The sequence below is a fragment of the Cydia pomonella genome, chromosome 9, assembly GCF_033807575.1.
Source record: "Cydia pomonella isolate Wapato2018A chromosome 9, ilCydPomo1, whole genome shotgun sequence".
Lineage (NCBI taxonomy): Eukaryota > Metazoa > Arthropoda > Insecta > Lepidoptera > Tortricidae > Cydia > Cydia pomonella.
Window position 1 is genome coordinate 1,130,556 of NC_084711.1, and position 20,825 is coordinate 1,151,380.

Genomic DNA, 20,825 nt, shown 5'->3' on the forward strand with positions numbered 1-20,825 from the left:
CACAATCTTCAAATATGCTTAACTGGTAGATAAAGTGCTAAGATTTGTAGGAAGTTTTATGCGGCAGTTATTTGTAAATTAGCTATCCAATACTTTACTCAGACTTTGTGAAACAGACACTCAGGATACTAACGTTATCTGAAAAGTTCAGAGGGCTCACATAAAAAAAGTGGCAAATAGCCACAAAGAATCGGGAGCCATTTTTGGAAAGACTTGAGCCGGTCTTGATTTTTAGTGGATCTCGTTGTTTCAATTAGGGCTCCTTTACGTTGCGCAGTCGGGTAAAAAACAAGGTATTTAACGAAATTATAACTGACCGAGCGAAAGCGAAGCGCGAGTAAAGTTTTCGTTAGACCGGCTGTTCGGCTGTTTTCACAAATGATTTGTGAACAGGTTCGATAAATACTTACAATAGTATATTTTCAAAATGGGGTTAGCCATGGAGCTCGGCTAGGTCAAAAGCCTATAGAGCCACTAGTTATATATATAGTTATATAGGATAATCTAAATAAAGCACAATAAAGTGTAAACAGTATTAATAGGCAAAGAGTTCGAGGTTCCAACCGGGTAGCTAAGGTTCCCGTCCCATTGTTCAACGCTCTGTTGTTTATGGCATTTCCTTTCCCTGGTAATTAGGCACTAATTAAGCTAAGCGTCCGATGCCCTCGGCACAGTTCATTCATGTAGGAACGACGATATTTACTGACAGTTTTAGACCTTGTCCCTTTGAAATACGGTTCATGAAGGGCCGTTAACTGTGCCTCTTCGAAAGTACCTATCGCGGATGTTTTAAGCTCACCTTTAACAAAATGTACTCCGAGCACTTTTGCGGGCCAAAAATTTGCCTATTTGATACTTACAGAAAGCAGTGTTAAATACGCATTTTTTTAACTGTAGCGTTAGCGTAGGTCTCCGGTTTAACTCGAGCATTTTCCTTTCGTATGTCCGGATGTTCTCCTCTAGAGGTCGCAATTTTTAAACGATTTCGTTAAATTTTGTGGCCAGATTTTATGTTTCAATAGAATTTTTTGGTCGATCCAGTTTCTGGAATTTTTTCGAAATGCGAAATTCGGCATAAAGGACTTAAGCGCCAATATGACGCTTATGACTACAATTGTGAGATCACTGTGATAACGATTCAACGAACTAAGTATTTTTCACTTTATATTTTCTGAGCTCAACGCGAGGTGTACAGCTCACAGAGCCACTAGTAATAATATAAATAACCCTCTTACCCCTCTTAAGCTTTTGATACCTCTTTACTATAAAATAAACCAGTTTTCGCTGTCACATAGTCGGATACAACGACTTTCAGCTCCAGACATTATGATAACAGTCAAAGCTGTCCACGTAATTCGTCAGTCCGGCTTGCAAACTAAACAACAGTTATTTAACAATATGTAGGTCTATCCGTCGCGGTTTCGGCAGATAGTTTAGGTAGTAGCAAAGAGAATTGATTGTAATAGAGAGGTAAAGTCTGAGGAAAAAACGTGCCCCTTAGTTTGACATCCATAACAGATGGCGCTGTACTGCGCCATATGTTTTGCGGTCATTGAATTGTCAAACGTCAACTTTTGACAATCAGAGCTACCGCAAAATGTATGGAGCTGTACAGCGCCATCTCGTTTACCTGTCAAATTCGAAGCACGAAATTATGTGTAGAGATTTCCTATGTTACATCTTCTGGGAACATACGTAGAAGGATGCCGTAGTCTTTTAGATGCCGTGTCCCCAAGACAAAGCTGTATTTTACTCTAAAATAGTCGAATCAAACTATGCATAGACTTTACAGAGACAAAATGTGCAAGTACCACTATAACTTAATATCTGGTAATAGTTCCACACTCTTTCTAAAAATTCTGACGAGCCCAAACTCAATGAGGTCATTTTGTTTTACAGAGTACCTACTGGACACGTACCATTATTCATCATATGTACTAAATAAATAAATAAATAAATAAATAAATAAATATTATAGGACATTATTACACAAATTGACTAAGTCCCACAGTAAGCTCAATAAGGCTTGTGTTGAGGGTACTTAGACAACGATATATATAATATATAAATATTTATAAATACTTAAATACATAGAAAACACCCATGACTCAGGAACAAATATCCATGCTCAACACACGAATAAATGTACTATAACATTGTATTGCCCAGCTCGATATCAAGGAATTATCACTCGTTTATCAGACATCCTGACTCGTCAGAAAGAGATGGAAAGCAATAGCGGCTAGTAATAAGTTCATTTAGAGCATGCCTACTTCCATAGATGATTAAATGTTTGAACAAGCGGTTACTCATTGTACCTATTAAGTAATTTATTCCGGTTATATAATGTTGGGATTACAATTAATTGTGCTTGTTTTTTGTGCAATGGGAATCGGTAAGTATGTAAATGTTGAAAGTTTCATTTTTATTTTTGTCATTTTATGAATTAACAGAAATTGTAAGATTGTGAATATACTATAACAGGCCAATTAAAACGTACACTGATAATAAATAGAATCTTACTGATCTAATTCAAATATTTTGCATTTCCCTCGTTCTTGTCCGTGTATGTATTGAAACGGGTGAGACACACAAATAATAACATGATTCAAATATAAGTAGGATAGTCACGGGCATGGTACCTACGTCTGAATTGGCCTGTAAGTATTTATTTTATTAAAGATGATTTCTTATATTGACACTTTCTTCCTAACTTTAATACTTTTCTTAAAATTGAAAATAAACCGTCAACCGGGACATATGTCATGAGAAAAGAGGGTGTTGCGTCAGGGGGAGGCGAGGGGACGCTAGTGTGCATAAAGCACCATACCCAAAGATATCATACTGCATTAGTTTCAAATTGAATATTATTTGCTTTACAAAAAACGTAATTTAACCGAATCAATAACGAGTTTATGGTCCAATGAAACGAGCGAAGCGAATAGAAAAGTCGCGGACAATACGGACGGCGATAAGTAGAAATCAAGAAGTTACAAAATAACCAATAACGAATACACTGCCGCCGCCGCTTGATTACAGAGGCAGAGTACATTTACCACCGCAAGGCTGGCGGGTCACTGAAGCATCACAAGCGGCCCGCCACGTGGCAAGAGGCGAGGATGCGCTGCCATCTTGAAGGTATTTTTTTTAATATTTCAAAGTCGAAGACTAGCCAAGATGTCGTACATCGACAAACGCCAAACAGGTGCGAAGTCACGTGACTATTTCCATACATTGTTTCAATTGGAATTTCCTATCAACGATCTTGGCTATGCCTCTAGTTGCGCGGCTTCTCCTCTACACACTTATTCATATTTTTTGGACATGTTTGATAATTAGACGTGTTATTTTTTCATTAATTCATTTTTGAATTTTTTTAAAATTATGGCCTCTAAGCACTAATCGCACTTTTTATATTCAGGCACAGTTTTGGCGTCGCCGTTAAATACGGGCCTGCGGGAAGTACTGGAAGAAACAAGTCGTAACGATTATATATTTGTCGGTTTCCATGCCATATTCTCCAAGGGAGATTTCTTCTCCATCGAAGGCAAGTTCAAGTAATTTATTTGGGATAAACTACCTACTTAATAAAATGGCCCAAAAAAACACATAAGTATTTTTTTGGCAATCCTAAAATTATATTGTGTAATATGTGTGTGTGTGTTACAGGACTACCTATTGAAAAATCAGCATTGACGTTTCAACCAAATAACTATAAGAATAAGGAGGACTGCGTTGCCATGAACAGCTTCGGAGTAATGGATGTTCCTTGCGATGATCCCTTGCCTTACTTGTGCTTTAAGGAAGGTGTTCCTAAGACGGTCGAAAATGGACCTTGCGGACCGATTGAAAATGGTAATTTGAGTTCAGCTACCTGCAGAGCAAAAAGGCAGCACTTCCAAAAGACTATTTTATATTTATATGGTACCTTTTTTTTAAATTTATTTATAAAAAAGAAGTTACATCGGCTATGATTACTTATCTGCCAAATTGCATAGCAGTTTGTTGGCAGAAAACTTATTCTACCCTCCAACATCGTTAAGTAAGTTATTGCTTACTTGATTTATAGCTATATTTATAGTGCGAGAGCGATTTCTTACAAACAATTGTAATAGCTTTAGATAGGCAGACTAGATAAACATTAAGCTAACAATAAACATTAGTAGCAATAACAGACTAACTAACCTGTATGAGTACTTGCTAACTCTAACATTAATATTTGATAGATATCTTGATAGTTATTTGGGACATGAAATACGATTTCTTGAGATGAACTTGATTTGTTTTAACTTGATAGGCGAGCACACTTACACATATAATAGCGAACGTTAATAATTAGTGAATGAATAGGTACTTATTGACAATGCGAACAAAATGCTGAAGGGGCAAATGAAAAATATGATGCATGTGCAATTTACTTGTACACTATCTATATAAATAATTAATCTCTTTGCACCACTTTTAGCTCTATGGTTGACTAGCAGACCATTTGGCATCTATCCCGCCATTTTTATATTGCTGTATTTCATGCAATAGAGTAATATGGCATAAGTTGGCTATCGAATTTGTTATGAGTGAGAAGGATCAAGTCCGTTTAAAAGGGTGTATTCCCATCATTCCGCCGGGAACAGATGGGAATAGGCGTTGCATATAAATCATTCCCATTTGTCCTCGCCTCCTGTATGGCGGCGGTGACGTGGGGCGGGGACAAATTAGAATACCGTTTAAAAGGCAATTTTAGCGTTCTGTTTCTATGAGTATGGTTCAAAATTCAAATTCATGTTACAGCTTTTCTTTACCTAAATATGATTGCCTAAATAGGCGGTCGATCATCCTACATAACCCAAACGTATTTCAGAATGCTGTTACATGAATTCGAACCATTTGTTATACTACGTCGGTGGAAAACAAGCATACAGCCGGCCTAATTGCAAGCGGTCACCGTCGCCCGTGGATGCCTGCAACATCCACGTGCCATATAAGTATAACGCTAAATTTTCCATTTAAACGGACCTGATCCTTTTCTCTTATGTCAAATTCGGTAGCTACCGCGATGCATAAAAGAAACAATAATGCCTTTTGTTTAACAGATTAGAGTTTGAGCCGAAAAATCATCTCAAAAAATTTCAACTATATTTCATCTTAAAATCAAGCTGAAAGTGAAATTATGCACAGTCAAAACATTTAAGTAATTTGTGACCCATTTCGTACCTTGTGACAGTGATAAACAACATGAAAGTCGCTAGAGAACTTATACTATTATCACTTTGACAAGGGGCGAAATGGGTCACAAATTAAATCTTTTCACTGTACCATCTATTTGTTACAGGGTATAAGTTGAATAATAAAACTGGCAACTGTTACAAGTTTCACACAACAGCGCGCACTTGGTCGCGCGCCTTCATGACCTGTTCAGTGGAGCGGGCACATTTGGTGGTCATCAACAGTGACCTTGAGGCCCAGGTTCTGACGGAGCTGGTCGAGGAATACCCGGAGGACAGCATGAAGGACGCATTAGTCCAAGAGTTCATATACGTAGGTGTTCAGGACTGGGGCGAGCGTGGGGATTGGCAGACTATACACGGTAATAATTATTTCACCTTTCTATCTTACCTCCGTAGCCGCCGTCGTGGCATAAAAAAGACGTAGAAATCTCGAGATATGAATGCTTTACAGTCAATATATTTTAATATCTTACAAGACCCATGAGGAGAGACCATAATGGTTACCTCTGACCTTAAGGACGACGTAGATATTGAACGCGAACGCAGAGCGTTGTCCGTCAGAGCTAATATGATAGCTCGCAGGTTTGCTCACTGTTCCAAAGATGTAAAGGTCACCCTTTTTAGGGCTTACTGTACAACCTTCTACACAAGCAACCTGTGGGCTGATTATACTCGTAAACGGTACAGCGCTCTGCGTGTTCAATATAATAACGCTTTCAGAGTGCTGATGGGTCTGCCCAAATTCTGTAGTGCATCGGGGATGTTCGCGGAGGCGCGGGTAGACTGCTTCTACACCACCATGCGCAAGCGAGCGACATCCCTTGTGCGCAGAGTGAGGGCCAGCTCCAACAGCATTCTGAGTATGTTAGCAGAAAGATTGGATTGCATGTATTTGAATAACTGCTGCTTGATACACGCACGCAGTAATAATGTACAGTGTAGTTATTAAGTATAGTTATGTATAGATAGTTATAGTTCTAACACTTGGATAAGATTTACTAACACAATGATCCCCGATGGTCTTAAATAAAGAAATAATAATAATAATAATAATAATAATTTATTTAACCGCAGGGCAGCTTGTGGCGAGCTGTTGGGGAGTAACGACCCCACGGACCCGAGTACTCCCGAGAGTCGGTCAGGGTCTCCGTCTCCGGCGTGTCTTCGTCGGTCGGAGTGGACCCCAAGGGGACCCGCAGGACTCTCAGCTCTGGCTTGCCTTCATTGGCCGTCCAGAGAGGAGTCGTTAGAGCTAAATGCTCCAGGGGTGGAAGTGAAAACTTGCATAAGACGCGAGTTGGCACAGTGGCTGTTATCAGCCACTGGGTAGAAAGCGGCGTACACCTCTCGACACCCCTGAGCCGCTCACACCGGTGTTGCTCCTGGTCGTCTTCACGACGGCATTTTCAGGGGCCCATCTAGTGGGCGGCGAGTCACCGCCTGCCTCGATAACTAGTGAAAACATTGTTATGGCAGGTGTCCGGGCGTCTTTGCAATAACCCAGTCTCATTGTCCTCCCAAACTTCAATCCATAGACCGTTATACTGTTCACTTTACTACAATAGTCCCAATGCCTGTTGCGACCGGTTCATTGGTGTCTATTGTTGCGCCCGTGAACGGGTTCCAGCAGGCGTTCTACATGACATTAAAGCTCTCCAAGAGGCCTCTACGTGTTGGATCTATATCCCCATGCAAGCCTATCAAAAGACCGGGATTTATAGGCCCGTGAAATCCAAGGAGATACAATAATAATTTTGCACGGTAACCTGTAGGTACTCACATCGCCACAGTACACTGGTACAAAATATACATCCATATTTTTAAATACGAAAACGTCGCGTTCTCTGTTTTCTTTTATGTACGGTCAATTTGTATTATTTTTTACACAAAATTAAGAAATGAATAATAATTAAGCCTATATATGTCCCATTGCTGGGAACAAGGCTCCTATCATACACGAGAGAGATAAATTTTTGGGCTGTAAATGGGTTTTACGTACTGTTTTAAATGTATTAAAATTATTTCTTACTGATTCCAGGGCAGTCTCTGGCCAAAGCAGGGTACTCGCGGTTCATACACGGCAAGCCAAATGGCTCGGGCGGCTGTCTGGCCATGCGACACGATGACGGACTACTCAACAACGTTGACTGTGGCTCTATCCATCCTTTCTTCTGTGAGAAATTACCCTATTAGTTACTTTGGAGTCTAGATGGACATTTTTTTGTTGTCGGTTTTGTCAGGTTTTGATAAAATTTGGGAACTTTGAAGAGCTTCTCGTTTTGGGTGAAATAAATAAGTTATTACGAAGATTTCATACAATTTCGTAACTTAGTGGAATATTTTGTTAGTCATACCTAGTGAAATTGCGCTTATATTTTTACAGAATAGGAAACTCGACCTGTCCACTAAATATTACGGTTATACTTGGTCAATTCTAGGGAATGCAATAACCGGGCGTTTTTCATTACCGGTAATTTACCGACGCGAGGTCCCACTAACCGGTTAACCGGTAAATTACCGGTTATACGTTTATGAAAAAAAAACATTGATTTTGCATTATTATTGATTGTCCTTATTTTCGTCAGTAACCTTTATAAGTAATCAACAGCACGTTATAGAAACATCGACAAAACAAAATAATGAAAATAAACTATAAACATTAAACAAGATATATTTACTAATCATATTAAATAAAAAATCAAACATGTATCATTTCAAAGCGAAATGAACTTGTACATTAAATAAGCAACATCAAACTTTTTTAATTCTTTAAAAATCGCAGTAATCAAAGGGTAACAAAAATTGTAAGTAAAGAGTGACAGTCGTCATTTAAATGTCATACAAGTTTGCATATACACATCTATCAATATAATATTGTTATTAAAGTAACTAAAACCGTAATCAACATTCATTAAAATCTAGTAAATATAAGAAAAAAAAAATTAAACAGCAAGATTAGTTTCATATCATTTTAACACAAGTTACTTTAAAATTGCACTTTAAGAGGCCGTTATCGATTTTAGTCGCAAAAATGTTAAATTGATAGATTAAGCGCATGAAATTGTACACCTTTTGTTAACTATTAAAAATAACAAGTACTGGTTTCTTTTAGCACGTCTTGTTATCTTTCATTATAATAATTTTTTTTTTAAAACAGACTCATTTAATTAGTAATGATTTTTTTTCTGATGGACGTTTAGGTAAACGCGCGAAAAGCAGTGATTTTGTCGATCTTATTTGTAAATTTCGTTAAGTTTGGACTGCTAAAAATGGTAATTTTGTATTACACATATCCTGTACTTCAACTTTAATAAGCTACATTTTTGTTACTATAAATTTGAAGTAGTGTAAATGAAAGTTAGACGAAATCAATTTTCTCCAGAAATTACTTCAAAACAAGTGACAATTTCTCTGAAAATTGACTTAATTTCAACGTAATTTTGATACTTAAACAATCTACAACATTTGCTGAAACTGTTCTTATACATCATTTTCTATAATTTACTACCATAATTTATATGAATTTTTAAAAACTATCCCTTCTCGTCACCTATTACCGGGGACGCACGCTTGCGACCTCATTATTAAAAGGCAAGATGAAAAAACGTGCTAATAGAAACCAATACTTGTTATTTAGATATTACGTAACAAAAGGTGTACAATTCCAACGACTAAATCTATCAATTTAAAATTTTTGCTCTAAAATCGTTACCGGGCTCTTAAGATAGGAGTTGGAATCAGGAACATGTCATCATCAGATCATTCTGTTAATTATACAACGTGTCCCAAAACTCAACGATAAGCCGGCACCAGAGGATGGAGCTGCTTATGATTAGTCGAGAAAAAATAAGGAAAAAAATATATCTCAATTATTTTAGAAATTACAGAAAAAAAATGAAATTCATCGAAAATCGACATCCCTAATGGTATTTTTAACGACCATGTCACAAATATTCAAATATTACTGTTTTTTTTTTGTTTTTGGAAACTTAAGTAGCCCTGCTATCTAACACAGTTCTTAAAAATACCATAATACATGTAGTTTTTACACAAAAAATAATCAAAATTCATTTTGTCCCTACAATTTTGAAAGATTTTTTCTTACAGTCCACTTTCAATCATCATGGTGTAAAAAAATAGTATCGACACCACTATGGCAATTATTTTCAAAAGTTGACGCAACTAACCAAGATTCCAAAATGGTATAATACTTTAGGAAACCTAGTCACAAAAAAAAACAACGAATTTTTAAACAAGAATCGACATGATTTAATGTTGGCGGTAATCACTTTTACTGTACCCAAAAAAGGATTTTTGTTGTTGAAAAATGTTGAATAAATGCAAAGAAATGGTACAATTTTTTTTCCTTTTTTTTAAATTCATTTACTACATTATTAATACTACAGTAAATGTTCAAATTGCCTGCCACCGGCATTAATACAGACATGACATCGCCTTAGAAATGATCGTTTTATCCGTCGTGCATATCTTCTACCATTGATAAGATCCGCAGCTTGTGTGATTTTTTGGCGAAGCTCGTCCAATGTTGCTATGGGTTTTGAGTAGATTTTGTCTTTAAGACAGCCCCAGTAGAAGAAGTCCAGGGGGTTCAGGTCGGGCGAACGGGGTGGCCACAGGATAGGACCAAGTCGCCCGATCCAACGCCCTGGATACTCTTGGTTTAAGTATTCTCGCACTGCACGGGCATAGTGAGCTGGGCAACCATCATTTTGAAACCACATGTTTTGTAAATCACGTAAAGGCACGTCTTCTAATAATTCAGGCAAGTCGTTTTGTAAAAAGGTCAAATAGCCATCACCATTAAGGTTTCCTTGTAACTCAAAGGGTCCAATTACATTTCCATTTAAGATGCCCGTCCATAAGTCAATCAAATAATACGGAACAATTAATACGGAACGGTGCACAGCGAACAAAGGATCAGAGTGTACTGACTTGAAAATTGTATTAACTACCCACATTTTCCATTGAAATTTTAAAACTTGCAACAACAACCCTTTTCAAAAGTGATTAATATCAACATTTAAAAATGTCGGTTCTTGTTTAAAAATTCGTTGTTTTTTGTTGTGACTAGGTTTCCCAAAGTATTATACCATTTTGGAATCTTGGTTAGTTGCGTCAACTTTTGAAAATAATTGCCATAGTGGTGTCGATACTATTTTTTTACACCATGATGATTGAAAGTGGACTGTAAGAAACAATCTTTCAAAATTGTAGGGACAAAATGAATTTTGATTATTTTTTGTGTAAAAACTACATGTATTTTGGTATTTTTAAGAACTGTGTTAGATAGCAGGGCTACTGAAGTTTCCAAAAACAAAATAAAAAACAGTAATATTTGAATATTTGTAGACATGGTCGTTAAAAATACCATTAGGGATGTCGATTTTCAATGAATTTCATTTTTTTTCTGTAATTTCTAAAATAATTGAGATATATTTTTTTCCTTATTTTTTCTCGACTAATCATAAGCAGCTCCATCCTCTGGTGCCGGCTTATCATTGAGTTTTGGGACACGTTGTATATAAAATAATTGCGTTTTTTAAATATCTAGGCGATTAATTAGAACGTTGCTTAGACATTCGTGAACGATATCTTGAACACAAGTAACCAGCTGTAGAAAATGTTCTTTCGCATTCCACACTTGTCGGACACTACAAACTAAAACAAAGGACACTGAACATAGTAAGGCGGGTCGGGTAGGGGTGGCGAGAAGGGAAAGGGCGAGGGATTAGCGACCACTCATTTGTCACAAAACATTGCTTCCTAGTTCCTACTCCGACGAGATCATAAGATGCAGAAAAGTAAGTATTTTAAGTGTCTCTTCGTAATCGTAAACCGTAGTAATTGTTTTTTTTTGTAAGTACGAAGACATAGATGGGCTAATTCAACAGGTTGTTACATTTTTATTTGCCTATACAACGTTCGGTAAATTCCCGGTTACGGCTGGAAATTACCGGTATTTTACCGACTGTAATATTGGTCAATTTACCGGGTAACCGGTTAACCGGTTAACCGGTTAGCATTCCCTAGTCAATTCTAATTAACGTCCGGCCAACACTGAATGTCATGTTATTAAAGGTTTTACGTACTATAGCTGACCTAAAACATCTGAATACTAGCCATAGAAAAAGAGTCAGTCGGCCAACTGATATTTGATGTGTTAAGCGACTTGTGCGGAACCTCACGCTTTTTTATTTACTTTAAACAAACAAAGATACATCAAGATTTTGATAAATTACCATATGTATAATCGAGCACTTAACTCCCATTTAATTGCAGGCTAACTGTACCATTATCACCAGTATTTAGAGAAAGTGTACCAGCGATTAGTGTCAGGGTAAATGGAGCATTCGTTTGTTTTAGATAATTCGTATGGTAGAAATTACAGGCTGCCTTGTATGTGATCGGTAGATTGCAGCGCTGGCAGAATTGAGGGCGTGTTCATGATGCTTTAAGTACAATTCGTAATATTTTGATTATATTACTGATTCGCCATGCCACATCTTGAAAAAACGTTGAAAATTAGCTTGAATATTAAAGTATAAGATAAATATTATTTATGAATAAAACTATCTTAAAATTTTTGAAACGTAAATAAATCTAAAACTAAATATAGAGACACGATATAAAACTACTGGAGTAGGCCACCCCGCGCAAACCTCGGTGCAAAGACTGCAAAGGTGCCCATTACACTCGCTGTGTTGTGTTGCAATGCAGTCTATAATAACATACATAGAATAGAATAGAATTATTTTTATTTGTAAACACAAACAAGACAAATTACATACGTAATATAACAAAAAAAAGTGCCACGAAATGGTCTCGTCTCAGCATGTTGCCGGCGGCTTCCAGCACAGATCTTCAGTATATCACTTTTTTTAACATATTGTGTATTGAGACGATATATTTGTTTAGGATTAAACTATTACAGTACTGATGTCTACCGTCTCCAATTCTCCCTCAATTGCTCAAAGGTTAACTGGAAGAGATACCTTAAAGGGATAAATTCGCCTTTGTACTAATGATGAGTGTTTTATTTCCTGTTTTGTTTTTAATTTTTGTACAATAAAGAGTTTTACTAGACTAGAGACTATTTGCTATATCAGCCTAGGCAAAAATACCCCGCTATCATGTCGCCGAAATTAAATTATGTATTTAGGTATGTGAGGCATAAAGTATATTTCGGGGAAACGTTTCTAAAAATAAGAAAATATTCCCATTTGATTATATCTATAATTTCTAATGCAAAATTCTACGGTTCGTCATATCACAAACCCCGCGATATCGCAAGCTACAATTAAAATATCCCTGATCGACAAATTGCAGAGTAAAACATAATACCACTTACGCATATGTAATTGTTGGGTATTGTAGTGGTTGAAACGTTATATTTTAGAGATTAATGTGCCCAGTGTTGGTTAAGACTCTAGTAGGCACTTTTATTGAGTCCTCTGCTTTAAGACTCGACTCAGTTTTTTAGACTCTTATAATTAAGTTTACTTAAACTTGGGTCTTACTTAGACTTGAGCTTCAGACAAATGTTATTTTTGTACAATTTTTTTTTTTTATTTAGAAAAATCGGGTTCAAATCCTGGCTCGTGCCTATGAGTTTTTCGGAACTTATGTACGAAATGTCATTTGATATTTAACACTAGCTTTTCGGTGAAGGAAAACATCGTGAGGAAACCTGCATACATCTGCGAAGAAATTCAAATGTGTATGTGAAGTCCGCAATCCGCATTGGGCTAGCCTGGGGGCTATATTCCGAGCCCTCTCGCATGAGAGGAGGCCTGTACCCAGCAGTGGGACGTATATAGGCTGAATTATTATTATTATTAGAAAAATTAAATTAATTTATGTAAAATTCATGGATGGATAGACATTATACAAAAACGCTTATTTTATTATTAGCACTTAAGTAAAACTTAGAGAATTTTTATTTTTATTTGGAGGCTAGAGTGTTTTAAGTTGCGCTTAAATAAAACTCGATTCGGGACAGCACAGTCTCATAAAACCGAGTCGATATCTTTAAATTTAGACTCAAAAGACTCGAGTTCGTGCCAACACTAATGCCATCGTTCACGCTGTTAACTGACAATTTGTAAACCTTATTGCAAAGAATTAAGATCCACCAAAGGTCAGTTCAGAGTGTTGCTGTAAGAATGTGCAACGTCTCGAATTGCAAAGGGGCCATTGAGGCCTGGGGCTAGGATTTAATTATACGCTGAGGTATAGGTATTGGCAGAAGAGTTCAGGTGAATGATTACACAAACAGCTGTATAATAAATGCAAAAACGGCAGTGAGTGAATGAATGACTAAATGTGAGTTAATATCACGATATTTACCTGAGGTTTACCTTGATGAAAATGCTTTGTTTAATCTTGTAGTTAGAGAAGAACTCTTAGAGCAGCAAAGAGTAGGCAAAGTTGCCTCGACTGACCTTATGAATAACGCGTTGATGTCGTATGTATGAATAAACGGATCCCTTTGTTTGACATAATTATTGAAAGTCATAATATAATGTAACATTGTCAGATTATCATTAGTCATAACTCTGAAATCGTTAATTTCTCAGGATTTTGGTAAGGTTATCCTATAGATAGCTTAGGTTAGGATTGTTTAATGGCAATCCTGAAAAAGAAAGTCGTTTCGGAGAAAAAACAAATAATGTCTAACGAAAATGCGGACAAATAATACATTATGACTTAAAACTTTATGGGAAATAATAGACCCATGAATAAATCGTCAAGGTTATCTACAAAATAATTAAATTACTGTTCACACAGTACTAGCTTCTATCTGAGACTTTTTCTACGTGCGTATAAACTATCCTATGCCCTTCCTCGGGCTTCTGTCTAAATACCAAATTTCATCTAAATCGGTTCAGCGGTTTCAATAGGTTACAATCTTGTCTTCTTTGGTCAAACTTTGTAACTAGCCTCTACCTATTCGGATTTCGTCATGATTCATTTCCTAGCGGCCCGAATCGAAGAATGAGATACGATAACGATAAGTTCTGGTTTAGATAAGTTCTTATTTAGTGATCGTTTGTATGCCGTATAATTGACAGAAGCAGCTCTATTCGGTGTCACTTTGAAGTTAGAAATATCGTAAATAGATCTTATTGGGATGATAGCAAAATCGAAATAAAGGTCAATTTTGACATGTCGTTTAGTTATCGATCTTTTAAAAATCTTTCCAAGATCTTATACGTGTCTTAATCATTCTTCGAATCGGGCCGTAAGTCACATTCGAAATTCGTCTCTTTCACGTGCATAAACCCAACTCTGAGGGCCTACCGCGAACCACGTTCGACGGGTTGCCTCCCTGTCACACTTACGTACAAATGTACAAGTGCGACAGAGAGGCAACACGTCGAACGTGGTTTGCGGTAGGCCCTCGGGTACCTATACCTACTTAATGCTTATGGAGATTTCTGGTTCATCTTCAAACGGAAAATCGTGCCGACGCCGACCAGATATGACGAGTTACGAATACAAGCGTAAACACGCAGTTACCAAAACAAGACTTTATCTCTTTAAAATAAGGTACATGACTGGTCAGCAGTGGCAGCATGGTTCCATTTTTATCGCTTGTCACTATGCCCATCACTTTCACGCTTACATACTTGTTAGAACGTGACAGGCATGTTGACAAATGATAAAGAGCCGACCATCTTAGGCCTACTGATGTGGTACCGACCTTGGCCTCCAGGCTCTCGAGGTTGACGACCCCGCCCGCTTCGAGGGTTTGCTGAAACAAACAAACATAATTTATTAACTAACATACAGGTAAAGTCAGAGTAAAGTACGCTTTTTGAAAGTGTACTTGGGTCAAAAACGTTCGGTTCGAGAAAACTGACGTCTTTTCTGTGGATAATACAGAAGTTAACGTTTTGTATACGTTTTACTGAGGTTATCATATAGCTTTAAGAAGTAAAAGGTTAGAACATGCCTATGAGGGTAAGGCAAGAAAATTAGGTTTAGAGTTCATTTATTTTATTATGTTTAGAAAGTCATTAATATCTATAAGTAATGCATAAATAATGCAGGCATTTGACCCACTAGAGAATACTATATCTCTCGAAGGGTAGGCTGACACATGCAATTATAGGTTTGAAACAATGCAAATTAGAAACGATTTTTTACGATTCTCGATTAAATCTGCAAAGGCTGGATAATGGATTCTATTGGTGATGATTTATATTTTTAAGCAAAGATACCTGCATAATTTGACGCGACTGAAACGATTTGACATGAGCGCAATCGATTCAATCGATACATAAGTAGAGTTCAACTCTATTGCAATTGAGTTCCGTTTTACATAATGAATGTCAACGAAATTTTTTTTATAACATAATAATATATGAGCTACGCCTCACCTTCACACTCTATTATATAAGCTAGTATTTAATGAGATAGGTTAGATTTTGTGTCTATTATTATGAGATATTCTAAGCTTATATTTTTGTTAAAAGAAGTTTGGTCTGAAACGTCAATAGCATGGAATGAAAACAAATTAAATTACACCCTACACTTGGCGTTTGAAAAATACTATAATACTAATCGAAACGTTTCCATTAATAGCAAAATAAAATTTAAAACTGCTACTTAGAACAAAGCAATACAAATAAAAAGTTCCCAGAGGATTATTTATCCGAAATATCGGGAATTTAAATTTATCACGATTTGGAATGAAAAAAAAGTTAAATTTCACTGTATATAAAATGGACACGTCTTATATTTCTAGACGAATTTTCCCGTTTTATTATGATTTTTTTAATTTTTTCGAACCTTTCTGGAATTGCACATCTGTAGATTTCATGAATACTAATGCAATGTTTGTTCAATATTATTTGCATATTATATTATAAACACTTAGTATTTGAAAGTTGCATTGCTTTTATATCTTATAATAAATAATATTATAATAATTTAAATCCTCAATGTACACGCAATAAAAATAAATTAGATAGTAGAAGTGAATATAAAGAACCGTATCAATTCCTTATTTAATTTATAGCAATAAAGCGTGTTGGAATTTCCTGTATAGCTGGTCCTATTATCGGCTGTAGTAATAGTGATAGTGCTCTTTTTCACGCGTATAAACCGTTTAGTAGCTTATGTTAAACGCAAAATTAATTGGCTATAAATGTTTCATATCGTGTCATTCACGAAGACGCGTGCCTTGACACGTAATTTCATGTTATTAAGGGTTGGATTTGACAAATCTGCGCGTCATCGTGGATGACTTGACCTTTTTTATTCATTTATTTAAGACTATGAAGGCATTTGCAATTTTTTTTATAAAATACTTTTGTCACAGTTCTAGGTGGTTCTAGTCCTAATTGTTTTGTTTCGCGACTAGAATTATTGTTATTGTAATCGTATTTTTTGTTTGTTATTTTAACTACCACAAATAGGTACTTTAAACTATAAAAGCGTTTTTTTATAAGTTAGTGCATTAAAACTGTCATATATAAATAAATAATTAATATTATTACTTACACAAATTGACTAAGTCCCACAGTAAGCTCAAGAAGGCTTGTGTTGTGGGTACTGAGACAACGATATATATATATAGAAAACACCCATGACTCGGGAACAAATATCGATGCTCATCACAATATATAAAAGAGTAAAGCGCCATTTAGACTGTTCAAGAATTTGTATGCAATATTCGGTACATCTAACTATGGAGTACAATGAACTCAGTAGATCACCCAAATACTACAATGCAGCGAAATTCTAAATGGAGCTTTAAGCTAATTACCTAGTTTTACTATAAGTATTTGTATGTATGTATATACTTTATTGTACATAGAAATAAAAACACGAAACACACAGTTACAAAGTTAATTAAATACAACAAAGGCGAACATATCCCTGTGGTGTATGGGATCTAAGCATTTGCGACCTGATCGCCCACTTCTGCGGTAAGACGGACCGGATTCCCCCGAGCGAGAAGGCGCATAGACTCATGAGAAACTCGGGACGTGTCGCATTAAATAAATAATAAATAAATATTATAGGACATTATTACACAAATTGATTAAGTCCCACAGTAAGCTCAATAAGGCTTGTGTTGAGGGTACTTAGACAACGATATATATAATATATAAATATTTATAAATACTTAAATACATAGAAAACACCCATGACTCAGGCACAAATATCCATGCTTATCACAAGAATAAATGCCCTTACCAGGATTTGAACCCCGGACCATCGGCTTCGTAGGCAGGGTCACTACCCACTAGGCCAAACCAGTCGTCGATATTAACTCGTAGATACATTATTTCTGTGCCCTTAAGAAAGCCATCCCATATAATGTAATAGCTTCTAATGGGACAGCATGATTCGTCCCTGACTCGCTGTCAAACTTCAGTTTTGTAGTGTAAGTGTCAATTCCATAAGGTAGTATTATTTATTCTGTGGTAAAAATAGCATTAATAATGCGACTACAGCACCGTTGAAGCAGCGGGAAATGAGAAATGTTATATTCATTGCTGTCTTCGCGACGACGTTCAAAAGGTCATTAATGTAAGTAGCTACGTCGAGCGAAAGCCATTGCATCTCCCTGACTAACGCGTCAACAAACAACGGCATTGTTTATAATGGCGTGACCAGACGACGTGACAATGGAGCATTTGACACAGGCGCGTGCGCGTGCTTAACTGGACAGTTTGACATTTCAGTACTAGCTCAGATTAGCCAGCAGCTCAGAGGGCCTACCGCGAACCACGTTCGACATGTTGCCTCTCTGTCGCACTTGTAAATTCGTACGTAAATGTGACAGGGAGGCAACATGCTCAGCAGTAGAATAGGATTGATGAACATGTGTATTAACCCCTTTTCGAGCAAAGACGTCAACTAACGTCAGGTCAATGTCAACCTTCATGCATAGTGCCTAGCTATCACGGCTCTTGAGATACAGCCTGGCGACAGACTGGTGGTCTTAGTAATAGGGTCCCCTTTTACCTTTTGGGTACGGTATCCTAAAAACTGTCACTCGCTACGTCACCGAAGTGTCAAAACTGGAGTTGAACTTTATGCATACATGCACGCAGGTCTATGTTGCTCTGTGGTCAGTGACCGATTAATCCGTCTTCGGCGTTAGACCTGCGGTTTGGATATTTCCGTCGTTGGCGTCGAAATAATGCAATTATCACAGCAGAATGGACATTCAGAATGATAGATATTGTAAAATAAGGGTTTCGTCGTAAAAAATTCAGAGCCAGTGTTTATTTCACAGCAAAATTCCTACGATATAAAAAAATAATATAGGACATTATTACACAAATTGACTAAGTCCCACAGTAAGCTCAATAAGGCTTGTGTTGAGGGTACTTAGACAACGATATATATAATATATAAACATTTATAAATACTTAAATACATAGGAAAACACCAGACTCAGGAACAAGTATCCATGCTCGTCACACAAATAAATGCCCTTACCAGGATTTGAACCCGGGACCATCAGCTTCGTAGGCAGGGTCACTACCCACTAGGCCAAACCGGTCGTTATATTATTGATAAAGATATCTTTCTACGTTTATGAGTAGGAGGAAGTAATGTTGTAACTATATTATCGTTGAATCCACCAACGCAAATTATGGTAGGTTATGTTCGTGATAAACAGCAGATTACAGATGTCTGCATACTAAAGGACGGCTCAAAATTAAATATTTGATATATATTTTTAACTATTGATAATTTTGACAAAGGTTTTGCGTTTGTGTATCAAAAACAAAGGAACATATTTTGAAATATGATAACTACGTTTTGTTTTAGCTAAATCATTGTAGTTTACATTTTTAATGACATTTTATATTTTGACGATCTGGCCTAGTGGGTAGTGACGCTGCCTATGAAGCCGATGGTCCTGGGTTCGAATCCCGGTAACGGCATTTATTTGTGTGATCACTGATATTTGTTCCTGAGTCATGGATGTTTTCTACGAGTATGTATTTAAGTGTAACAGCAATAATTCGTTAGACACACAAGCTTTGAAAATTATCAGCTCTAATGCTCAGACTGACACTAATTAATACACATCACCATAATGCACTTTATAATGCTATTATTGATTTTCCTTCGTGAGTAAACGGAGACTTTACTCCTAATGCCAGGAAGCCTGCAGCGCGCACCATCATTAACGTGATAAATGGGTGTAGTCATTAAAGACCAGATTCTGTAGTAATTAGTGGAATGAAGACACAACGCTGCGGGGAGCCGGCAACCATCTTAGATCAAATGCAACGATGTAAGTGTTCTCCGGGAATTAATTAGGTACCTAAGTACGGTACCTACTGATTAAATAGGAGGGTAATATGATGTTTTTGTATGTTTTTACGCGACTACTCCGCCAATAATGAATAAGTAGATGTTGTGATTCGTTTTTTTTTTAATTAAAAGTACATTATCCGACGACTGGTTTGGCCTAGTGGGTAGGACACTGCCTATGAAGCCGATGGTCCTGGGTTCGAATCCCGGTAAGGGCATTTATTTGTGTGATGAGCACAGATATTTGTTCCTGCATCATGGATGTTTTCTATGTATTTTTGTATATTATACAGCTAATCCCAAGAATTGGTTTTTACGAAAGCGACTGCCATCTGACCTTCCAACCCAGAGGGGAAATTAAGGCCTTATTGGAATTAGTTCGGAGGAATCATGATGTTTACCCATCGCCTTTCGGTAAAGGAAAACATCATGAGGAAACTGGACTAATCCCAATAAGGTCTAGTTAGCCTCTGGGTTGGAAGGTCAGATGGCAGGCGCTTTTGTAGTCTGTGCGGAAAGAGAAGAGTCGTGGTATGTATGGGGCCCAATACATTCCACGACTCTTCTCTTTCCGAACAGACTCTAAAAACGAGTGCCTACGTCAATTGTTGGGATCTGTTGCCAAGCGGACCCCAGGCTCTAATGCGCCGTGGTAAAAAGCGTGGAAGATCATGACCACTGGTCTGATTAAGTTGGAAATCAAGATCTGAGGGTGTGCGGAAGGACGTAAAGGTTATGTTCGATTTCCGACCGCAGGTGCACGACTGCGGCAGTATTGCAGCGTGACATTACGGTTACAAATGTCTAAAATCCAAAATTTGTCGCGCTGCAATACTGCTGTAGTCGACTGCATTACTGTAGGACATGTCATAATATGACAACATGATGTGAAAACGTTGGCAGGTAAGATAGATGCACCACTGCTCATGCACTGGAATGGACTGCATGTGGCAGCCACAGATGCTGAGAAGTGGTGCATCTAGGTTGCCTAGTTATATTTATTTTTTTGTACTTGTAGATATATTATTAAATTTATTATTATTATTTTGTATGTTAATTAACTAACCTTAATTAATTTTAAGATTTGTTGTAACTACTAACAATTATGGATCTATTATGGATTCGAATTAAATAAATAATTGAATTGAATTGAATATCAATTTATCGAGAAATTTGACGTTTCCTGCAGAATTGTCGCGCTACAATACTCCTTCAGTCGACGATCGACGAGTTCTCAGATCGGAGTGAACTACTAGTACGTTACCTATATAAAATGTTTTACTTGAATAA

General features: G+C 36.9%; 2 protein-coding genes across 2 annotated transcripts in view; one reads left to right on the forward strand and one right to left on the reverse strand.

The window, feature by feature from the left end:
- LOC133521057 (uncharacterized) overlaps nucleotides 1-20,825 on the reverse strand; it is a 142,673-nt gene that overhangs the window by 45,543 nt on the left and 76,305 nt on the right. The window contains exon 4 of the mRNA XM_061855786.1: nucleotides 14,950-15,000. Coding sequence (XP_061711770.1) covers nucleotides 14,950-15,000 — 51 coding nt within the window. The remainder of the gene's footprint in view (nucleotides 1-14,949; nucleotides 15,001-20,825) is intronic.
- On the forward strand, nucleotides 2,150-7,640 carry LOC133521056 (secretory phospholipase A2 receptor-like). The gene is made up of 6 exons (XM_061855785.1): nucleotides 2,150-2,395; nucleotides 3,040-3,138; nucleotides 3,422-3,547; nucleotides 3,670-3,855; nucleotides 5,330-5,584; nucleotides 7,264-7,640. The coding sequence occupies exons 1-6, from the start codon at nucleotides 2,347-2,349 to the stop codon at nucleotides 7,416-7,418; spliced, it is 870 nt and encodes a 289-aa protein (XP_061711769.1). The 5' UTR covers nucleotides 2,150-2,346; the 3' UTR covers nucleotides 7,419-7,640.